Source organism: Saccostrea echinata, unplaced genomic scaffold (assembly GCF_033153115.1).
Source record: "Saccostrea echinata isolate AGI-Se365-2 ecotype Australia unplaced genomic scaffold, CSIRO_AGI_Sech_v1 ptg000040l, whole genome shotgun sequence".
Lineage (NCBI taxonomy): Eukaryota > Metazoa > Mollusca > Bivalvia > Ostreida > Ostreidae > Saccostrea > Saccostrea echinata.
Window position 1 is genome coordinate 5,729,285 of NW_026889789.1, and position 24,542 is coordinate 5,753,826.

At 34.7% G+C, this 24,542-nt stretch overlaps 1 protein-coding gene across 1 annotated transcript; it reads left to right on the forward strand.

Annotated features, from left to right (window-relative positions):
- Positions 1–7,830: 7,830 nt before the first annotated feature.
- On the forward strand, positions 7,831–12,634 carry LOC133200544 (uncharacterized). Its single transcript, XM_061336327.1, has 2 exons — positions 7,831–8,296; positions 11,780–12,634. The coding sequence occupies exons 1-2, from the start codon at positions 7,831–7,833 to the stop codon at positions 12,046–12,048; spliced, it is 735 nt and encodes a 244-aa protein (XP_061192311.1). The 3' UTR covers positions 12,049–12,634.
- Positions 12,635–24,542: the final 11,908 nt, after the last annotated feature.

A 24,542-nucleotide genomic window follows, 5' to 3' on the forward strand; every position in this document is an offset into this window, starting at 1 on the left:
CAGGGCCCCATCCCTGGTAGCTGCCCTATATATCATCTTTAATGTTATAGGTCTGGGAAATAAATGTGAAAAAAGAAAAAAAAAAAAAAAAAAAAAAAAAAAAAAAAAAAAAAAAGCCACAATTAGTCATATTGATATGAAATCATCCTCAGGTAGTGTAGATTCAAGTTTGTTCAAATCATGACCCCCGGGGGTAGGGTGGGGCCACAATAGGAGATCAAAGTTTTACATAGGAATATATAGGAAAATTCTTTAAAAATCTTCTTCTCAAGAACAACAAAGCCACAATTAGTCATTTTGATATGGAATCATCCTCAGGTAATGTAGATTCAAGTTTGTTCAAATCATGACCCCCGGGGGTAGGATGGAGCCACAATGGGGGATCAAAGTTTTACATAGGAATACATAGGAAAATTCTTTAAAAATCTTCTTCTCAAGAACAACAAAGCCACAATTAGTCATATTGATATGAAATCATCCTCAGGTAGTGTAGATTCAAGTTTGTTCAAATCATGACCCCCGGGGGTAGGGTGGGGCCACAATAGGAGATCAAAGTTTTACATAGGAATATATAGGAAAATTCTTTAAAAATTTTCTTCTCAAGAACAACAAAGCCACAATTAGTCATTTTTAAAAGGGAATCATCCTCAGGTAATGTTGATTCAAGTTTGTTCAAATCATGACCCCCGGGGGTAGGGTGGGGCCACAATGGGGGATCAAAGTTTTACATAGGAATACATAGGAAAATTCTTTAAAAATCTTCTTCTCAAGAACAGCAAAGCCATGATTTGTCATATTGATATGAAATCATCCTCAGGTAGTGTAGATTTAAGTTTGTTCAAATCATGACCCCCGGGGGTAGGGTGGGGCCACAATGGGGGATCAAAGTTTTACATAGTAATATATAGGAAAATTCTTTAAAAATTTTCTTCTCAAGAACAACAAAGCCACAATTAGTCATATTGATATGAAATCATCCTCAGGTAGTGTAGATTCAAGTTTGTTCAAATCATGACCCCCGGGGGTAGGGTGGGGCCACAATAGGAGATCAAAGTTTTACATAGGAATATATAGGAAAATTCTTTAAAAATCTTCTTCTCAAGAACAACAAAGCCACAATTAGTCATTTTGATATGGAATCATCCTCAGGTAATGTAGATTCAAGTTTGTTCAAATCATGACCCCCGGGGGTAGGATGGAGCCACAATGGGGGATCAAAGTTTTACATAGGAATACATAGGAAAATTCTTTAAAAATCTTCTTCTCAAGAACAACAAAGCCACAATTAGTCATATTGATATGAAATCATCCTCAGGTAGTGTAGATTCAAGTTTGTTCAAATCATGACCCCCGGGGGTAGGGTGGGGCCACAATAGGAGATCAAAGTTTTACATAGGAATATATAGGAAAATTCTTTAAAAATTTTCTTCTCAAGAACAACAAAGCCACAATTAGTCATTTTGATATGGAATCATCCTCAGGTAATGTAGATTCAAGTTTGTTCAAATCATGACCCCCGGGGGTAGGGTGGAGCCACAATGGGGGATCAAAGTTTTACATAGGAATATATAGGAAAATTCTTTAAAAATTTTCTTCTCAAGAACAACAAAGCCACAATTAGTCATATTGATATGGAATCATCCTTAGGTAGTGTAGATTCAAATTTGTCGAAATCAAGATCTCCGGGGGTAGGGTGGGTCCACAATGGGGGATCAAAGTTTTACATAGGAATAAATAGGAAAAATCTTTTAAAATCTTTTCAAGAACAGGAAAGCCGTGATTAGTCATTTTGATATTGAAGCATCCCCAAGTATTGTAGATTCAAGTTTGTTCAAGGCATCCTCCAGTAGTAGTGGTGGGGCCATAATCGGGGATCAAAGTTTAACAAAAGAATATATATAAGAAATATCTTAAAAAATCTTCTTCTTAAGAACAACAAAGCCATAATTAGTCATATTGATATGGAAGCATCCTTAGGTAGTGTATATTCAAGTTTGTTCAAATCTTGAAACCCCCCCCCCTCCCTTCCTACCCCCCAGGGTAGGATGGCAAACATCTTTAAAATTCCGTTTCAAGAACAGCAAAACCATGATTAGTTATATGAATATAGAAGCATCCTCAGAAAGTTTAGATTCAATTTCATTCAAAACATGGCAACTGGGGATAGGTTATGCCTAGAACAGTTGATCAAAGCTTTACGTATGAATATATAGAAGAAGAAATCTGCTGACAAAGAACAGCAGGGCCATATTGACTCAGGTGAGCGTTGTGGCCCATGGGCCTCTTGTTATTATAGCCATATCATTCTGAAAGTTAATGCCCTTTTGCAATGGTAACACAGCAAAGTTGCACAAAAGTTGCTTAGGTTTAATTTTAATAAAAATAATTCCATCTAGTGATAAGATATGGAGAATCAAATCTATGAATGGCAAAACAGCAAAGTGGCACAAAATTTGTTGCATACTCTGGTTTCATTTAAATAAATGAATTTCCATACTTAAAATTAAAACAAAATGAATATTTAATTTTTTAAAGACTTTATATATATATATATATATATATATATATATATATATATATATATATATATATATATATATATATATATATATATATATATATATATATATATATCTTTTATTATATTTTCCATAATACTTGTGTCACATGTAATGCATAGCAAAGCTCTTTATTTAGAGTAAGTTCCGAACTTTTTAAAAAGAGGAAATTTAGACCACACCATTGCCTATAAATACGCATTCCACTTGTTTAGAACTGAATCTTATTAAAAAATATATCAACAGATGAAAACTTGCAGAGAGTTAATTTGAAATTACTTTTCAATATCATTGCCAAAGCAACCCTTGTCGATCAAAGTTATCTTCTTATTCTTTCATGTTATTATTATGAAATATCCAAATATTTGTTGAATTTTTATCTCAAAAAAGAAATATTAAGAAATTATTGCTTTTCATACTTTGTTTCCAATGTAACAAGACAGCAAGTTTTTGACTTTTACACACAGTCATAGTCACTTTTCTGAATTGCTGTTTACATATAATAATGGGACTCTGAACATGTTCATACATGTTATTTTTCGAAATTTAGAGCACGTTGCCATGCTAACCATGTAACATAGCAACACATTTTTACCTCATATGAATTAAAGGTATCAAATTCTTGACAACACATATAGCAAGTTGAAAGAAATGCTGTGACTATGTATTTCCCTGCTCATATATAAGAGCCAAAGTAATTACAGAGAAGGAATCTTTCAAACACTCAAAGAAATCAAGTGGTTGTTATGTTCTCAAAATCGTTCCCATGGGAATTTTATATAACAAAAATACTTTTATGAGGTCCATAATACATTTTTAAATTTGCTAAACTGCAATTTTAGGACTAAATTTGAAATATTTCTTACCACTGTACATGAATATCTGCCAAAATTAAGCTTTGCTGCCTTGTTGCTATGGAGAATTTGCTGTTGCCATGGAGATAAGTAACTGTACAATAATCTTTAATTTGCCAAGAAGTCTGATTTATGTCCTATCACTTTAAAAATTATTTCAAGTACTCTAAGATAACAATTTATAAAATTTTTCTTCGTAACACTGCACAATTATTCACTGTTTATTTATCAAAACATCCATTATTGTTGCTAGGCAACGGACACTAATTTGCAAAAAACCCACGTGTTTGAATTCAGATTTCATTAGAGACATTCCTCTACTTTTATGTGAAATACATGTAAAAGCTGAAGTTTTTAGATGCAAATTTTAATTTGACCTTGAATATTGCCAAAATCAAGAAAAATGCTGAATCAGCAAAAAATGCAAAACATGTATATCTTCCAATGTCTATTACAGAACTAACTTTAAATCTTATATCTTCGTGTTGGGTTGTTAAAACACTTAAATTGTGTATCTTCTTTATGTTAGTGAAGAGGAATAATTTTATTCATATTTACATTTTATTTCAAGTCTTGAAAGATGAATGACTTTTTGTCCTACCACATGGAAAAATGGACCGGTTGCTAGGGATATTTGTTTGACCAGGTTTCCATAGTAACCATGAACTTAAACATTTTCTATTTTACATACATGGATCATAGTGCAAGAGAAATCTATGTGTGGAAAATCATCAAATTCTGAGAACCTTCATGTATCACTTTTATACCCATTTTGTCTGATTTTCATATGGACTTGTACTTAATTGCTGCACATATTTCTTCGAAACTGATCTCTCAATGTAACTCATCGTACACAGCATCCAAATAACATTCTTTTCTGAGGCTGTCGCCTGTTTTAGAACCAAGATTTTGAAAAATGGGTAAAGAAATCTTCTAAAGTTAAATTACAGTCAACATGGTTTGTCTTTTTTGTTTTGAAAAGTTTAAAAAATTGTTTTGGAATTTGTTTCTTCAAAAATGTTAGCATATCTCCCTCATGACGTTTGTACTGGCATTTAAGTTTATTTTCAATTTTTTTATAGGTCAATTTAGCCTCTGAAAGAACTTCTCCATTTTCTGGTGTTTTCTTTGCATTGAACTCATTTAATTTTTGTTTATACTCGTTAAAGAGATGTTTACATTTATCATTGAACCACGGCTTATCCTCGTAGTTTTTAGATAGTTTTGTACTTATGCCTTGATAAGTTTAGATTCGCGTACATCACAGAAAGGGAGTACGCAAGAATTTATTAAATCACAAAAGCTATCTATACAAGAATTGACACTCTCGATAGAAGTGAAATCTACGTCTACGATACGTTGAAGTTCGTGTATGTTATTGTTTAAACACTCTTAACAAGGCTAGAATTTTCGTCCTTCCACTTGACTGACCTAGCAGTCACTCTACCGCAACAATTGTTTACTACGTGCAAATAATTTTGAATGGCCAAATCTCTCAATGAAACACTAAAGGAAACGGGTGAATGATCAGAAAAGACAGTAAAATTACCAGATTTGAACTTACGTATACTGGATATTTGGTTATTTTCAGTCAATACATAATCAATCAAACTAAAACCTCTTTTACTATAAAAAGTTAAGTTACCTGATTCATCACCAATTATTCTGCCGTTAACAATTCGAAAGCCAGTAGATTTACAAAAATCTAAAAGTTGTCTACCCAAGCCATTTATACATTTATCCATATTATTACGCTTTTTCGGTACCTGATCTTCATCATAATTATCTCTTAAAAAATCTGAATGAATACCATCTCGTAATAATTTATCGTGTCTAAAAAAGTCGTCATACTCTGCATTAAAGTCTCCAAAAATATGCACAGGACCATCGTTCTTAAATTCACTATATGATTCCTCAAGTAATTGAAAAAAATTGACATCGAGTTTTTTGTAAACAGAACTATTTTCGGATGGAATATAACAAAAAATAAAAATATTGGGGTTTAACATTCAACTTTTAAGCAAATTACAGGTTTTTAACCAATTTTATCCTTGGACTTAAAAAACTTTTATAAAAAATTACAATTCCTCCACCTTTTATTTCTCTGGGAACAGTGAAATGTTCATATCCTGCTTAGTGAAATTCATCGTCTGAATTAATCCAACATTCGCAAAGACAAATGACGTCGTAGTTAGCAATCAGTGAAACGAATTCAGAATAAGACAATTTTTCAGATAGAGATCTTGCTATATTCCAAGATAACACTGAGATTTCACTGCGGCCACTCTCATCGCGTCCCTAAGCGTTGCCACTAGAAGCTGGATATGCTGGAGGCTCATCAGCTATGACTTCCATCTCGTCTGGGTATTCATCTGACTCGTTAGGGACGTAAAGCTTGCCGTTTACAAGAAGTTTGTCTCTAACAAGTTTCACACGTTTACCCTCTTCACGGAGTCGGTGCATAATGAGGACTACTGTAGATATCTTCTTCGCTCACTCATATCTGCTGGTAATTGCTCCTGAATACCGTAAGGCTTGTTTTTTAACATGAATCCACGATCCTTCACCATAGCACGATCTTGAAATTAAATGAATCTGGCGACTATTGGTCTCCTCCCGGCATTTATGTACTTTCCAAAACGATGTACGCTCCCGAATTCAACATGATGGTCGAGTTTTCAATTGAACGCCACTGTAGCTCTGATACTTTCTCTTGTAATCCCTCCCGTGAACGTCTGAGGTCCTCCACGTTTCTGTGTAAACTCTCGATCATCTTTTCTTCTCTCGATAATTCACGGCCAACTCCTATATTTACTGAAGTTTTCTTCTTCTCAAATTCGTCGACTTTATATATGTGACAAAAAGCTTAAAGATTCTGTATGGTCGTTCGATGTCGATTCAAGGACCTCGACTCTTTTTTCCAAGTTAGAAACTTGTACCACCAACTTTTCAATGACTTTTTCAATATTGTCTAACTTGTCTAGTTTGTTTAACACAAAGTCTAACTTCTGGTTTGTCTCCATTACAGTACCAATTAGTTTCTCAACGCTCTTGGGGCTCGTGTCCGAGTCGGTAAGCCGACATTTTGGTGTTGACGTTATAGGTGGATCTTCCTGCTGTTTTCCGCCCTCGCCGCCTCTCGTGTCATAATTTGGGGACCCGTATAGAACGTTATTTGCAGCTGAGATCAAATGACTTAAAAAGTTTTGTTTTGTCCATCAGAAGCGTTGTTTACACTCACATTACTCATATCACTCAAATTATTGTTACCACTCACCTCAGGGCTTGAATTTGCTTTCCTTTTTTTTTTTTTTTTTTTTTGTTTCTGGACTTCCCCATGTTTTTCACTAGTTATAATTACACTTTAAAAAAAAAAAGAGACAAGCCATTTTTTTCATACATCACGATAATTAAAACTGAAATTTTAGATATCAATCAATTCAAACTTTAATAGTTCTACAGATAACCACGTCTTTAAAACTGCATTGGCTCTGCGAGTCATAACATCACACGTGTATCGTTACATATGAATCATTTATTTTTGTAATTTTTAAAAATTAGCCATAGATTCAACTAAATATAATTTTATCACACTAAATTGCTTAAATATGTTTTTTCTATTCACAAGATGCTTTAGTTATCAGTCCAGTAATTGCAAATATATAGATATATGTAAGCGTGATTGTTTTTTCTTCAGTTGTTTTTTTCTAAATGATAAGTTTGTTTTATATGATTTAGTGTGGTCTTATACCTCTTGAAAAGAATCCCTCCCCTACACTTCCTTGGAAACCTCGGATCCTCTACTGTAGCCTCAACATATTCCCGATATTTCTGATCTGACTCTAAACTATATGAGGATGCATATAATAATTATTATTATAGCTTTGCTATTAAACTCACTGACAATAAAGGTGCTTTCTTGTTTGGTTCATACTTCTTATGAAGAGATAGTGAAAGTTGATATTTGACACAAAGACTGCTGATGACTTACAGATGTGTCATGATCTTGACGCGATATCATTTTGGAAAGTCGCTGGCAGTAAAGATGCAAGAGTTTCCGAAGAGAAATATTGCAAGTTCATATTCCATACATTTATTACCAACATGTATGTCCCGAAGATGTGTAATGACCTTGATCTAAGTTCATTTTTGGAAGAAAAAAGATTTAAATTCGTGCCCAGTTTAGAATTCCGTCATGTCATTTATAATATAAATTAAGAATATATTGGAAGTGATACTTCCAAGAAAGCTTATCATATAACAGGAAGCTACGTGATACCTTAAAATTATTATGGATAATCAATATTAAGAAAAAAAATTTAGGGAGTATTTATTTTTCAAGAAAAATAACAATGAAAAAATGCAAAATCATCGTCTACTTCATAATTGCAGGCAGATATCATAAGTACACACCGGACATGAGAATTCTGCTGTACTGTTTACTGTTGGTTGACGAGTACACAGTGAATATCGAAGAAAATTCCTACAGCACTACACTAGACAAGCTCAGAGATAGATACTTTAAAGAAGAAAAATTGTCAAATGAAAAAAGATTTGCAGATCTCCCTGAAGAAATAATACAGAGAAAGGACAATAATGTAATGTTTAAATCAGACGATATCAGACATGACGTCATGTACGCTTTTGTCGCGGAGTGTCTGGTGAAGGACATTGATCTGGAATTCTTTCTTAACACAGCATCAGGTCACGTGATTACAGAATACTGCAGGTCCTGGGATTATGAGAAGAGTGAGGGAGAGAGATGTCTGTATGTGCCGAAGATGCCAAAGATGCTTAAATCCGTCATAGACAGACTTCAATTAGACATTATCAGATACTGCTCTATATCAGACAGGGGGATTCGTGACAAGATCACTAAACGTTGTGAGTATGATGTTAAAGGTGTACTTATTATTGTTATTCGTTAAAAGTTTATAATAATACTATAACTAACGTGATATGATATAACAAAAAATATTTATTCTCATTTATACAGTAATATTTCTTTAACAAAGCAAGAGTTGTAACTTACGCTTTTACATTTACATTGTTTGTGCATGTAGGATCAAATCATGCAATTGTGTTGTATTTGAGAATATTGTCAAGCATTGTCATAAATATTACTCGTAGGACAAATACAATAATTTCTTTAAATTTGTAAAATTTGAATGTCTTTCTTGAAATCAATAATTAAGGTTTTGGGAATATATGCATGTATGTGTAATTTATTTATTTAATTAGGGTGAATTCGCCATGCATCGGACACCCTCGCACTTCAACAAGTTCTAGCGATATCGCTACCGACCGAATACTATCAAAAAGGAGCTTAACATGTAGTATGGGATTAAAAGATAAAATTTTGACACAAATATATGCTATTTATTGAGAAAATATCACTAAAAACTAATTTTTTCTTACTGAGTCAGATTTAACCATGGATCGGACAACATTCACCATGAATCAGACGAACGGTATTTGAACCGGAAAAATGTAATAGCTTTATCTCGGTGCTTAAGAATTAGTGATCTTGAAATAGTTTTATCTTTTATTTAAAAATTAACCTTCTAGTTAAATTTGATTGACTACATCGATCCAAAAATGAAGAGAGTTTTTAGTCACATCACATCGCATAAGAAAGGGTTTCGAATGCTACTTATATGTCAACTTGTACGTTGATCTCGTGGGTTATCATACTCTGGTTTGTAAAAATAAATTGAGTCCAATTCTAGACGTCACGTATCGATAACTTGTATATTCACAGAAAATGTAGAGTTTTAAACTTCTATTTCCTGTCAGCTGGGTTTAATATTAAAATGGAAAGTGATTACCCATGCATCGGAAAGTGTCCGATGCATGGTTATTAATTTGTGTCCGATGTACGGTGAAATGAACATACTATTAAAAACAACTCTTAAAAAAATTATACAAAAATTGTAGTGAAATTTCTTTAAAAGTTCTGTGAAATTACCAATCATTAACAAATTTCACCTAAGTCAGACTCTTTCCTTTGCAGTCTAATTAAAGAACGACAACTCTAAAAATTGCAAAATCATAAAATTCTGGTTACTCCCCTTTGATGATGTAAAATATGACGTAAATTCAAGGCCATTCTCGGGGTATTTTTATCGCAACATGATAATAAAAATCGGCATCAATAAAAAGTTTAAATCTTCAGCTTCAAGACAGAAACATGTAAAAACATGGGAACACTCAGAATTAAGAGCCTTCTATACACTGAACACTAGAGAGTTCTGATTTTGTGGTATTTTTATGCAGATAGAGTGATCTGCCCTTTGATCAAGAATAAAATAAATTGAAAAGTACATTTTATTACTTAATTTGTGATCAAATCAAGCATTCATAACACTTTAATAGGCCATGATGAATAGATCTATTAGAACATTTCAATTGCAGGTATTCTGCCCACTTAAGTAAACAACAGTGATTTATGTTCATCAGTACTTCTTCGTCTTTGAACATTTTTCCTGGGGGATAATGCAAGGCACCCTATGTTGAAAATGTAATAGATAAGCTCAATACTTAAACCTTCACACACTGTAATTTTCTCAGTGTCAAAAAAATATTTTCCTCTAGTGTATAGAGGGTCCTTAAAGAAAGTTTATGCTTGAAGTTGTCCGAAGCAAGGTATGTGTCCGATGCATGATTAACTCACCCTACATGTACATAATCATGCACGCATATGCAAATCTTAAACTTTGCTTGGACCACAAATACATTATTTTTATATAACGCTATCCATGGTTTAAAATCCTGAAATAAATTCATTATAAATTCTTGCTATATTTTGAAAATGTACTGCCTTTAGCAAAACGTCAGTTTACGAGAGTTGCCCATAAAAATCGTTGACACTAAGGTTTTGTTTTTCAAACAATGGTCTAAAATATACGTATTAATTACAACAGTGAAATAATGAAATTTATTTATTGAATAAAAGTGATATTCTGTCACAGTTTGAAAAGATATCATAGTGATATCCTGTCACAGTGTAACAGAATATCAGAACTGCTACAAAACTCTCTATTTTCCTTCTCTTCACAAAAAATATATATAAAAAACCTCCCTGGTCTGTTTTAATATAAAGAGAGTAAAGAAACCATCCTGAAAGAGGAACGCCCACAGTTCTTCAAATATGCTTTTGAAATCACTGTTTACAATGTTTTTCAATTTCTTTAAACTATGATGTTCAAACGCTCAACTATGACGTCATGTAGCCTATTACACCTGTGTTATAAAAAGACACAGGGAGAAGGAAAATCAACGAAAATGTAATAAAAATATACTTATTTAAACCAATTATATATAAATTTTGAGAATCCAAGTCAGAATGATTTGGTTTAGTTTGTTTAATTTTAATACTTTTGTTAAAATCGACTGTTTTTAAAAGCTGAAGTCATTGGGCACGGCCCAGGATTAAAATGATATTTAATTTGAAATAACCTTTTCCGATTAAATTAACTATTTCTTCCTAAAACATGTCAGAATTTAATAAAATGTAGCAAGTTTCAAATAAAATGTTTGTCGCCATTTTCTGACATTTTTAGTATCGCTAATTTGACAATTTGTGAATAAAAAGTTAGGAAAAATGTTTCAAAAATCGTATGGAACAGCGTCTTATCATTAAACTATGTTTCAATGTGGTTGAAACAATTTCAGAGACAAACCAATTATTCAAGCAACTGGAAATTATTAGAATTATGTTAAGTTCTTTGATTTCATATTGTTATATACGATTTTTCAACGGTATGCATATTTGAGAAACACTACAAGAAGTCGAAAGCGACTTATATTTGATGAAAACAGGCTATCCCTATTCATGACATTGACAATGTAATAAATCTAGCACAGTGTTTGATTGGGCGCTGCAGCCAATGTGCACGAAGGGTTTATACTGATAAGGATCATAAATCAATGTACGTTTTTTTTTTGTTTTGTTTTTTTTTTTACTTTTTAAGATTTACTCTGTAGTGTTCTATATGTAAATATAATCGCACACACTTAGCAGTGAGGTATTCTAAATAAAAAAAAGTGTGTGTTCTGCGAAAAATTGGTAAAAATTCAAAATCCATGTTTTGATGTAATCATGAAACTAGCTAAACATAAGACTGGGCCGTCCAGCTTGCTTGTATTATTAATATCTTTCATAAAATAGTGTGCATTGCTTTAATTTTAAAAATTTGCTTAATCATGATCTATATCAAAATATAAATACATGTAGTTACATTTGGCAGTGTGGACGTAATTGAGAAAAAATATAGCATTTTTTTACGAACTTTATGGACAACCTCTGTATATTTTTCTTATTTTCCCCTTTTTAACAAATATTCGATTTGAATGATCAATCTGTAGTGGGAGTCCCTGCAGAAATACTAGAGTGGGACAAGGAAGCAAGAAAGCGGTATGTCGAGTACGCTAAGAGAGGAACACTGACAGTCCACCACGCCCGTGGGATGATTGTTGGATGTGCTGGGGCGGGGAAAACAACGCTACTTAAACGTCTGCTTCGGTGTAGTGAGGAGGAGATAAGAAATGTGAAATCAACAGAAGGACTGAAAGTACACCAGGAAATATTTAAGATTTGTGATAAAACAAACACACTGGAAGGTAAAAAAGATTGACCCATTGCTATTTAAGGTATTTCCATCCCCAGCGATTTTTTTCTACCCATTGGGATAGGTACCGGTTCAATTGGGAAAAATTAGCAACAAAGTAGAACAAAGGAGTAAGGAGAATTTTCCGTCATTTAAACGTATTTTGCGTTAATTCCGTTCTCACCTATTACTCCATGTTTCAAAGAATAAACAACAATTATTGTTTTTCATATCAATGTCCCTTGTTTTCGCTTTTTCATGATAAAATTTGTCAAAATACGACACTACGCTGTTTACACCACAGGTTCCACCATCCATTACGACTGAGGCCTGTTCAAAAGAGCAAACGTTCGCGAGCGCTTGCCAAAATTCCTTATCCCTCCAACAGAAATGTTTGCGAGCGCTCGCTCTGCTGAACAGGCCTCTGATCTCTACTTTCGATTTAAGCGGAAGTGAAACAATTAGTCAATTTGTACAATGTTTCATATGAAAAGAAAAACGATGTCATCGTAGTCTGTTGCTTGGCAGTTGAATTGGGAATTTTTAGTCTCAAAATTGGGAGAAATTAACGTTTTTGGCAATGGGAATGGTACCGTTTATCGGTACCAGATATATAAGGAAAAAAAAACGCTGATCCCCCTATGATGTCATAGGTCTTTTGCAAAAAAAAAAAAAAAAAAAAAAAAATGTTATTTATCTAAATTGATACCCAACAGAAAAATATCTTTTGGAGTAATGCTCTTCCTATAGGTGTAATGTAAATTATTGTTAAGTAAAATAATTAAAAAATGCATATTTTCTCTATTTAATCAATTATTCAGTTTTTAAAAAAATGTTGCAAAGGGCAATAACTCCTTCTAATCTATCTACATTCAGGCATTTTCTCTATTTTAATGTAAAATGGACTTCTTGATATTAATAGTTCAAACATATTTGTAAGGTAGCAATTATTTTGAAACTTTTAGCATCAGAATAATGTATTTGAACCAGTTTTACATAATTTTTATTATACTGTACACATTGTACTCATTTTTATGCTGACAAACACCTCTGTTTAATATTTTCTTACATCTTAAAAATATGGCAACCTATACATTTTTTGTAATTATTAGTTAATTTAAACTATATTCTGTGAAAATAAATGCATTTTTCCTACTTTGAACCATTAAAATTGTGAAGGTGGAAATACCTTAATGGAAAAAAAATAATTTTTTTTGTTTACATATACAACATGTGCGTATTTGCAGGGAAAATCTCAACAGCCGATGAGATTTGAAAAAAATCGAAATTTCCCCCTCATATTGCATTAAATGGACGATTGAGCATGTGCATTCCGAAAAGTGATGTTCTTTGTAAAATATCGTTAAGCACGCAATATTGATATGAAACAAGTTTTCTATAGCCTAAAAAATTGTCAGAGTTATTCAAATAAAAAAAATAATTAATTTCAAACTGATCTGAATCTCAAGTGAAAGTAGGGTCTATAGCTACTTATTTTAGACTTGATGCGCTATACCTCTTCATTGCTGACGCATATGTGATTAAACAGTGTAAAAGAGCTCAGGGTAAAATTTAAATATTTGGAGTTGTTTTGGGGAGGGGGTTGACTCTATTATCTCTTCCTCTGACATAATGTATAGGAGCAAACTTAAAATAATGATCAATTTTATGACATGTTATGCTTATTTACATTCCTAGATCTGGTTTCGGGGACAACAACGTATATAACTCGAAAAAGGACTCTACATTAAGTAGCTTAAAATGTTTCTAAATATATGCTTTTAGGAGCGGAAAATGGGTTTCCACATACAAAAGAAAAAACTCAACTTGAAAGACTTTTTTAAATGTTATATTGTGTGTTTTGGTTGTTAAAAATGTTCCATAAACATATATATTTTTTGTTGCGAAAGTTATTAGAACTGCCCTTGTATAGATGAAAAGTGACTCCTGTAGAATATTGACCAGGGGGTCAAGTTTCTACGTAGAAAAATGACCCTGATTAAATTTTTCTACGCCAAGTAGGGTCATTTTTCGACCGTAGAAAACGCTTCCAGGCCTGTGATTCTACGACTCATTTCACTTTGAAAAATGACCCCCATAGAAATCTGACTCCTTACCTTTTTACTTTATTATATACAATGTGTAATATAACCTTTAAAAATGGGATGTGATTCACGTTAATTCCGGGCAGGGGCCTAATGCGTCTCCTGATTTGTATACATGTATACTTTTTAATGTATTATAACGCCACTTCTTAGCACTAGCATCATATACAATGTATATGGTAAGATATATTTTGCTTGCATCCCAGTAAAATATATTATTGAGGAGTAAAAATGCAAGATTATATGTACCTACCCCCCCCCCCCCCAACTTTTATCAGTTTCTAGATACACCAATCCATTGAATCATAAACATATTGTATTATTATTTTTAGACAAAAAAATTCCCTCTTTTAGAATCATTCATCCTTACTTATTATATGAATATTAATACCTCTGCTACGAAGGAAATGGGGGGGGGTTTACTGTTTTACCCCTGCGTGCCTCTTTGTGTATGGATAGGTGTCTGTTTGTCTGTGCGATTTTTTTTCGTCTCAGTTGATGCTAGAAATTTTAACACACTTTTTGTTTTGGCATGTCATATAGTGGAAATTCACTTTTGTACAAATCTTGTGCTTCTGCCTGTGCCGGGGATGATCACTAGAAAGCATTGGCCTATAGATTTCTTGTTTCACATGCAACTTTTATACTTACATGTACAATGCATTTATTGTCTGTGGAATTATACTGTTATGGAAGAAATAAAAGACGAATGTATCTAAATAACGTTAACTGTGATACACTATATAATATATATTGTTTGTATCAGGATCGCTTCATGTACATTTAATGCTACAAACAATAACTCAAACTTGGTTAAAAGGAAATTCCTTTTGTTTTTGTCACAAATTAAAACCCGTGCATACGACAACTGATAAGATATTGGCATATCCTTGCAAAGGAATAGAGACTGTGAAAAAAATCTTCTCATAATTACCTATTGTGTCACACACACACCCTCACACACACACATACACACATTGATTAATATTCTCACCTCCTTGTACACATATGCATGATGTACAGTTGAACTTCAGTATCTCGAACACCGATACCTCGAATACCATGGATATGTCGAAGAGATTTGGAAGTCCCAACCGCATATTCCTTTAGTATTTTACCCTTGTCATCTCGAATCCTCGGATATCACGAAGTTTTTTTCTCTGTCCCATGGAGTTTGAGATACATGTAACTATAAGGAGGATTGTCGATAAAAGAAAAAAAATTAACTTCTAATCTGAAAATCCTTTTATATATTTTGACCTCGTATCAAACAGCAAGAACGCTTAGATTGTGTATACAAGCACCTGAAGAATGGATAGAGTAAACACCCCCCCCCCCCCCTCCCGCTTTTCAGGCGGAAAACATATTAGACATCGAAATATAGGTATGATAGATAATGGATTCATGTATGTATAATGATAAGTTTTTGTATCAAGTAAGAGTTCTCAGAAGCTTGGGGAGGGGGATGGGTGGGTAGGGGGCTGGGTTTGTGTATAGGAAAGACTTAATTGTCAGAAGAGAAATTTCTTTTCTATTGGCTAGCAAATCTTATGAGTATGTTACAACTCTGTAACCCCTCCCCTCAAAACTCGCCACTATAGATAGTCTGAAACGAATTGGTACTTGATTCTAACACAATGTGTTACAATATTTTTTGTAAAGTTCTATATTTTTTGCACACGCAACTTCAAATGTATTTATATTGCTAAGCATAGTACTTAAGAAAAAAATAATATGCAAAATAGACTGAGAAGAGGTTTTTTTTTTTCATAATGCAACATTTGGTTTTTCTTTCTATTGGTAAAAATTAACTAGAAAGGGGAAAGACGCTACTTTAACTGTTTATAGACTTGTGTCAAATCTTGGTATACCAAGCACCTCTTTTTAACGAGGTTCGTTCCTGAGCTTTTGAGCAGATTTTTGTCTAGACCTCTATTTAAAAAATCTGCATAATGTTTTAGTTCTTACAATAAATGTTGATCCTGCAATGCTAATTAAACTATATTTAATTAAAACCCCATGATTAAATTCCACACCGAAAGCATTCAGTGAGGAACTATATTTTGTGGTGGAAGTTTTTATAGAAGAAAATGATCAATTATTCTCTTTCGAAATATTTATAGTACTGTTAAGTTGGGATTCATACTTTTACATGCAGGCTGGACACAGATATTTTTTGCAGTGAAGTGTTTTATGCTGGTCCTAATAAATATATTAAATTAACCGACATGAATTCTATCATCATTTTGGCCAAATATAGCAAATACATTGTGAAGGACCTAGGGAATAAAAAGCCCATTTTAGGCAAAAAATTAACACTATTTTAGGTTTATCTAAAAATTAACATCACAGACCCCCACTTTTAATTTTGTTTTCTGAATATACAAGATAATGTAACCAGGTTTATGTCTTATTAAAATATTAAATGCAATTTGCGCTGCGTATATGTGAGTATGTGGTATGAGAGACTGTGTGTGTATGTGGTATTGTTATATTTAGGCACTGGACAGACAGTCACATGACTTTACAATTCTATTCACTAAATTCCCGCTTTTTTTACTAACAACGGACACCCCTTGCTTAGACATTGAATTGGGTAGACGTACTTCGAAACAGACAGCAATATTTGTTACTTTGCTTGTGTGTCCCGGTAAGAACTTTTAGTTATAAAATGTTTTCCTAAGTAAAGTCTAATATGTTTTAAATGTCTATGTTTTATGTCGTCTATATGTTGTGTGTAGTTGTAATATTTCAGGTTTTTCACCGTTTTGTTTACCACTCTTATTAAATATTTGAACCAGAACCAGTCTCAGTTTTTCTGATATATCTACCACTGGCTACAAATGGCGCCCACGTTGGGAAAGCACAGCATATTATTTAGTGGTTTAACCCCTCAAAGCAATCCCTTTAAAGTCAGTCAAGAAGGGAACACATCCCATTTTTATGAGGTATCACATTCTCAAATACCGAGATTTCCTCAGTTTTCTGGAGACGACTCCCACAAAAGGTGATGTCACATATAGAGAATGGAGATATGAGGTACAGTGTCTTCTGAATGATCCTGAAATAAAAGAGATAGTAATAATTCAGAGTATCAGAAGATCTCTTAGGGTACAGCTAAATCCATGCTAATTCCTCTTGGAGAGAAAGCAAAAGTTAAAGAAATACTTGACAAACTAAGTATTTTGTTTGGTGAAGTGTCAAATAATGCTATGATCATGCAAGAGTTCTTTAATGGATATCAATTTCAGGGAGAGTGTGAAATATCTTTTGGGTGTAGATTAGAAAGTATGTTACAAAATGCAATTGACAATGGTTATTTGAACAAATCGTTCAAAGAATGATTTACTCCGCCATAAATTCTCGACTTCTTTGAGTTCCGAGCGGTTAAAATCACAAACGCGTCACATGCTTAAGAACTATGATCTGCTTCTACTTGAAATAAGAAGGGTTGAGAAAGAAATTTTGATCAACAGAAAGACTACAGAAAAGGTAAATAAGAGTATTGAGGGTAAGAATCCCAGGTTACACCGTCATGGTATTGCAGTAGAAAGTAAGGCTGAGGAATAAATCAACAAAAGAATTCAGAATTTACAGACAGAGTTGGAAGGTAAGATTGAAGATAAGTTCAGTCAGAGTTTGAAGAAACTTGATGCACCTAAAGTTGATTTTAGACAAGATTATCCTAGAGGGAGAGTAGCTTTAGAGAAATCAGAGAGGTCAGTTTAGAGGACATGGTAATCCCACGAGAAAATTTCATAATTCAGGGGCAGAGAAGCATGACCCAAACTTGTAGCGGTCTCTACTAGTGGCCGAGGAGAGACCGGTGCACTCAGAGGTAAAGGCCAGCAAATCAAATGTGACATGATTGGTGAGTCAAATGAAGTTGAAATTGTTTTACATGGTGTGACAATGAATGCTTTATTAGATAGTGGTTCTATAATAACAACATTGTCTGAAAATGAGTACAACATCTTCCAGACAAACCAGAGTTAAAACAGTTGTCTACCCTTGGACTGCAAGTATCTGTAGCTGATGGATCAGTTCTGCAGTACATTGAATGTACAATGGTTACATTGAATGTACAATCGAGTTACTAAACATTGAACTATTTGTTCCAATTGTAATAGTACTAGATACAGAATTCAACAGACACTGCCCTGTTATTGTTGAAACAAATATTTTGAGAATATGTAGGGATTATTACTCGCTTGTGTCTTGTCAGTTACCTTATACATGGTGATTGGCTATTAACAGTACACAATGCAAGTCATTTTGTGTCAAGACAACAACTAAGAAAAACATCACTATAGAACCATATCAATCACTTGTTGTCAGTGAGATAGCAAGAAGTATAGACAAAATATTTCCACTGTAGTAACTGAGAATTCTCAGATAAATGAAAGTTATGCAGTGTGTCCGAGAGTTGTAACTTTATCACAGGATACTGTCAGAGTCAAGGTGTGCAATATTTCAGCTAAACCTATTACTCTGAGACCCAATTCAATACAGTACCGACCAGACACAACCTAACAGAAAGCGAACCCAGAGCGCACCCCGGGTTCGCTCTCTGGGTTCGCTTCGGGTTCGCTTGGGGTCCGCTAGTGCTGACCCCGAGCGAGCCCGGAGCGCACCCGTAGCGAACCCGCAGCGAACCCAGAGCGGACCCAAAGCGAACCCCAAATTCAGTAGCGGTCCCAGAAAGCGAACGCGCGTTCGGTATTGCGTAACAGAGCTGTCAATCAGGATTATCGATTAACTCATCAGCGCTTCGACCAATCAACATGCTGAACAGTTCTGTCAATCAGGATAAGTGATAAAATGTGTTGACCATCAGCGCATCGACCAGTCAACATGCCAGTTTATAATCTAAACATTGTACAAGCAAAGCGTGTGAATATACAGTGTAAAATATTTTTTTGATTGTTGTTGTTGTTTTTTTTTTTTTTATATAAGTCTTCAGTTAAACTCGCCTTATAAAACAATGATTTGTAGCATGGAAGTAAATTATAAATGATCTGTATTATAACGAAACTCAAGTTACACTGTATGAGAATTTTTAGTGATTATTACGACCTACATATACATGTAATGGACGACAACCTAGCTTAAATATAAACTGCTAAATATGAAAACTTAGCATTTTACGTGTACAGTATGTCACAGCTATTTTATAGATAAGATCGTAATTCAGTTGTTTGTCTTTCAAACATTTAAATTACGATTTAGCAATTGCAATTACAATTGGACGTTCCAACTTATTTAAAAACGCATGAATAATATAAACAAATGAATTTGAAAGCTTTTTTTATTAAGATACTCTTATCAATTTCACTCCATCCGATACATCGAAAATAAATTTAACACCTTTTCTTTTTTTTCTTTCGAGATATACTTAGCTTGTAAGTTAAGAAAAAAAATGATAATTCTACGTCGAATGTACGGTGGAATTCTTGAAAAATTATCAACGTTCTCCATATTGTCACTTACATGTACATGTTTCGATCGCCATAAAAACAGTGATGATCGATTTCACTACTATATTTGGAATATACAAGGGGCGGGGCTTACTGGCGGCAAGATTAAAGCGGGGTCCGCTTCACGCATGAGTGCGTAAAGCGAACCCAGAAAGCGAACGCCGGGTTCGCTCTAGCGGACCCAGAGCTGACCCCGAGCGAACGCAGGGCGAACCCGAAGCGCACCCAGAGCGGTCCCAAATTTTCTGAAAGCGAACCCGCAGCGGACCCCGAGCGAACCCAGGAAGCGAACCCGGGGTGCGCTTTGGGTTCGCTCTGGTGTTAGGTTGTGTTCGGTCGGTACTGTACTTTGTTCTCTACAGGAGGCAAAATTTATTGAAAGTGTATCTACACTAAAGGGAGATAACTCTCAGTCTGATCAGATAAATCCTATAGAGTTTGGCGTGAAAGTAGATAGAACATCATTATCAGAACCACAGTAAAAAAACTGTAAACCAATTACTGACAAGATATAGTCATGTTTTCTCCAGAGGTCCATTGGATCTAGGGAAGACAGACTTGGTGAAACATAGCATTAAACTTGAGGATGAAACTCCATTTAAGTTACCGTACAGGAGAATACCTCCTAGTATGTATGATGAAGTGTATGATGTTATGAAGGACTGTTACATGCTACCACGCCTTCGATGACGTCATTGATACACTAAGTGGTGCCAAATACTTCAGTAAATTAGACTTGCGATCAGGATACCGGCAGGTGGAGTTAGAGGAAAAGGACAAACAAAAACAGCTTTTTAAGTAGATAACTTTGGATTTTATGAATGTAATAAAATGTGTTTTGGCTTGACAAATGCTTCAGCTACGTTTCAAAGACTTATGGAGAAATGCATGGGTGAAATTCATCTCAAAGAATGTCTGATTTTTCTTGATGATATTTTGATTTTTTCCAAAACTTTCCAAGAACATTGCAAACGTTTAAAAAGAGTGTTTCAAAGATTAGAAGAACATGGCTTAAAACTTAAACCTTCAAAATGTGAATTTTTTAAACAGTCTGTTTCATATCTTGGTCATATCATTTCAGAGACAGGGATATCCACAGACCCAGAAAAAGTTGCTACAGTTGCAGAATGGCCAACACCTACCAATGTAAAAGAATTGAGACAGTATTGGGGGTTCATTGGCTACTACCGTAGATTTGTGAAGGACTTTGCCAGTATCATTGCTCCACTGAACAACTTGTTGAAAGGGCATGAAACCAAGACTGGTAAGAAGCAGAAGACTCTCAGTAAAACAAACTCCAAGAAGAAACCTGTACCGTGGAATTGGACTAAAAAGGAGGAAAATGTTTTCCAGGACATCAAGGAAAAATTGACAACACCACCTGTATTAGGATATGCAGAATACAAGAAGCCTTTTATACTACATACTGATGCCAGTTCCAAAGGCCTAGGAGCAATCCTGTATCAAGTTCAAGGTCAGAAGAGGGTGATAGCGTACGCAAGCAGAGGACTGAGACCCAGTGAAAAAAATTACCCTGCACACAAGTTTTTGGCGCTTAAGTGGGCGGTGTTCGACAAGCTACATGACTACTTATACGGGAATCAGTTCGAGGTCATGACCGACAACAACCCACTCACATATATCTTTACATAGGCCAAGCTTGATGCCACAAGCTAGAGATGGGTAGCCAGCCTTTCGAATTACAACTTTCAAATTTCATACAGAAGTGGAAACTTAAATACAGATGCTGATTGTCTATCCAGGAAACCAGTTGTTTTTAAGGACATAGTCAAGCTCTTTGTAATGCGGCTTCAGTACAGATACCTTGTTGCCAGAGTGTTTCCGAGGAAGGTGCCCCTCAAGCGGCCGATGAGGTGATTTTTCGCAGCGACACACTCAACAGTCATGATTGGATAGAAGAGCAATCTAGAGATCAAGCCATCAACAGAGTTCTACAGATCCTGAAAAGCGATTTTCGACCCAGGGGAGGAAATATACGGAAAGAATCTCCAGATGTTCAAAGGTATATGAGGATTTTTAAGAAGTTGCAAGTGGTGAATGGAGTTCTTTGTAAAACTGCTTTTCAGGATGGTAAGAAATCTTTCCAGCTGGTTGTTCCTGAGAATTTCAAAACAGTTGCATTGCAAGGTATACATGATGATGCAACATCCAGGAAAAGACAACCCTTTGGTTGGCTAGACAGCGATTTTATTGGCCAGGGATGGAAAACAACATCAGCAAGAAGATAGAGACCTGTCCTCTTCTAGATGTATATGTAGTAAACCCCTGTCAGACCTGCAGCAGAACTTATACCGATTGTGACGACAAGACGCATGGAGTTAGTTTGCATAGATTTTCTGAGTTTAGAACAATCCAAAGGAGGCTTTGAGAGTATTTTAGTCGTAACCGACCATTTTACTAGATTCGCTCAAGCCATTCCATGTAAAAATCAAACTGCTCATACTACAGCTAAAGCTTTATTCGATAACTTCTTTCTACATTACAGCTTTCCTGAAAAATTACATAGTGATCAATGGCATAACTTTGAATCTAAAGTAATTCAAGAACTCTGCAAACTCCTAGGAATTAAGAAAACAAGGACTACGCCATACTACCCGATGGGGAATGGTTCAGCTGAGAGATTCAACCAAACCCTTATAAAGATGCTTTCGACACTAAATGATAAACAGAGGTTGGACTGGAAATCCATTGTTGCTCCACTTGTTCAAGCGTACAATGCAACTAGAAATGATGCAACAGGATACACAAAGCATTACCTGATGTTTGGTTGGCATCCAAAGCTTCCCATAGATGTATTCTTTGGTATAGACTTAGAACATGAAAAAGGAGACCACCATGGTTATGTTGAGAAACTTAAGGATAGGATGGTGTCAGCATTTAGACATGCCTCTCAAGAAGCTAGGAGGATATCTGACAAGAACAAGAACCAGTATGACCAGAGAGTAAGATTCTGTAAGCTGGAGATTGGAGACAGAGTCCTTGTGCGGAAAGTCGGATTAAAGGGAAAGAATAAATTAGCAGACAGATGGGATTCAGAAGTTTACGTCATCACAGGAATTCCAGATCCCGAGATCCCTGTTTACTGAGTCAAGAGTACTTCGGGACGAGCCACAAAGACACTGCACAGGGATATGCTGCTACCATTTAATCAGATACCGGCATGTGACGATGAAGAACCTATTCCTAATAGGACACCTGTGACAAGAAGGAACAAGAAGTCTATGAATTTGATGAACTTCCGGGGTCCGAGTCTGAAAAATCAGACAATGAAGTCATTGAAGTGAAATCAAGGATACCTAGAAATAGGGATGAATTCACCAAAGAGTTATCAGATCAATGTAGTTTATCAAGATCTAGAGTCTCTGATGTATCATATGGTACTAATTCAAATATTTCTTCTTCATTTCAGAATTCAAATCCTTCATTTCAGAGTTCCAGATCTCCCCGACAGTCATCTCACATCAGTGTGTCAGACGGGAGTAGCAGTTATACAGCTTCTGCGCGCAGTCCGGAAAGTCGGTTCATTTCAGACCAATCACAGTCATCTTCACCGATTTTGCCGATACGGTCGACCAGAATGCGTAAAATCCCAGACCGTGATGGGGAATGGATAACATAAAAGGCTTGTTATGATATTATTATTAATTCCAGTTAAGTGTGCCGTTTGCTTTACTTCACAACCTATGGAGGCAGCTGCGCTCAAGGTAAATAGTACATACCTCCTAACTGTAAGCTTTTTGACTGGAAGTTTCTTCTTATCCCTGATTGGTTGTTCGTGCAACAGACTATTTCCGTGTCAATGTTGATAACATGAGTAGACCGATCACACAGCGGGGACATGAATTGTTTACGCTGGGTGCATCTGTCGAAAATGGTCGTGACGTTATGCGAAACGGCACACTTAACTGGAATTAATAATATTTTATGTCTAGAACCGTTTTTAATGCCAAAAACTGCTTTTATGCCGAAATGTTTTTATGATGCACTTTACCCAGGATTTTAATAAATTAAAATTAAAAAAATAATTAATGACCATATTCATTATTCCCATAGTCCTTTAACCCACTGTGTAATAAGTTTGACATGTCTGATGTATCAAGTGTTTATGGGATTAGCTCTTAATAGTTGAAAAACTTTCATGATGTGTAATGAGTTTCATGAGTTATATATGTCATGAAGGTATTATTGTTCAAAATCATTGGTTAGGTATTCATACATTGATTGGTATTTTGTGATTTGTTGGTGTTTGAAACTTGGTCATTGATGATGTTTTAATTGAATTGCTTGATTTCATCAGTAAATGTGGTGAGTCGTGTCAGGTAAATTGGGTTTTATTTGTATTTTATGGATATTGTTATTATAATACATACTTCTTCAGAAATGTCAGGAGCCATTTCAACGAAGAGGGGGAGTATGTAACCAGGGTTATGTATTATTAAAATATTAAATGCAATTTGCGCTGCGTATATGTGCGTATGTGGTATGAGAGACTGTGTGTGTATGTGGTATTGTTATATTTAGACACTGGACAGACAGTCGCATAACTTTACAATTCTATTCACTAAATTCCCGCTTTTTTTACTAACAACGGGCACTCCTTGCCTAGCCATTGAATTGGGTAGACGTAACTTCCAAACAGACAGCAATATTTGTTACTTTGCTTGTGTGCCCCGGTAAGAACTTTAAGTTATAAAATGTTTTCCTAAGTAAAGTCTAGTATGTTTTAATTGTCTGTCTAAATGTTCGTCTATGTGTTTTATGTCGTCTATATGCTGTGTGTAATTGTAATATTTCAGGTTTTTCACCGTTCTGTTTACCACTCTTATTAAATATTTGAACCTGAACAAGTCTCAGTTTTTCTGATATATTTACCACTGTCTACAATAATTTTAACCATTCCGCTTAAATTCATATAAAT

Coding starts and splice junctions, on each gene's coding strand:
- LOC133200544 (XM_061336327.1), top strand. CDS start 7,831: ATGAGAATTCTGCTGTACTGTTTACTGTTGGTTGACGAGTACACAGTG. Junction 8,297..11,779: donor TGACAAGATCACTAAACGTT/GTGAGTATGATG, acceptor ATCAATCTGTAG/TGGGAGTCCCTGCAGAAATA.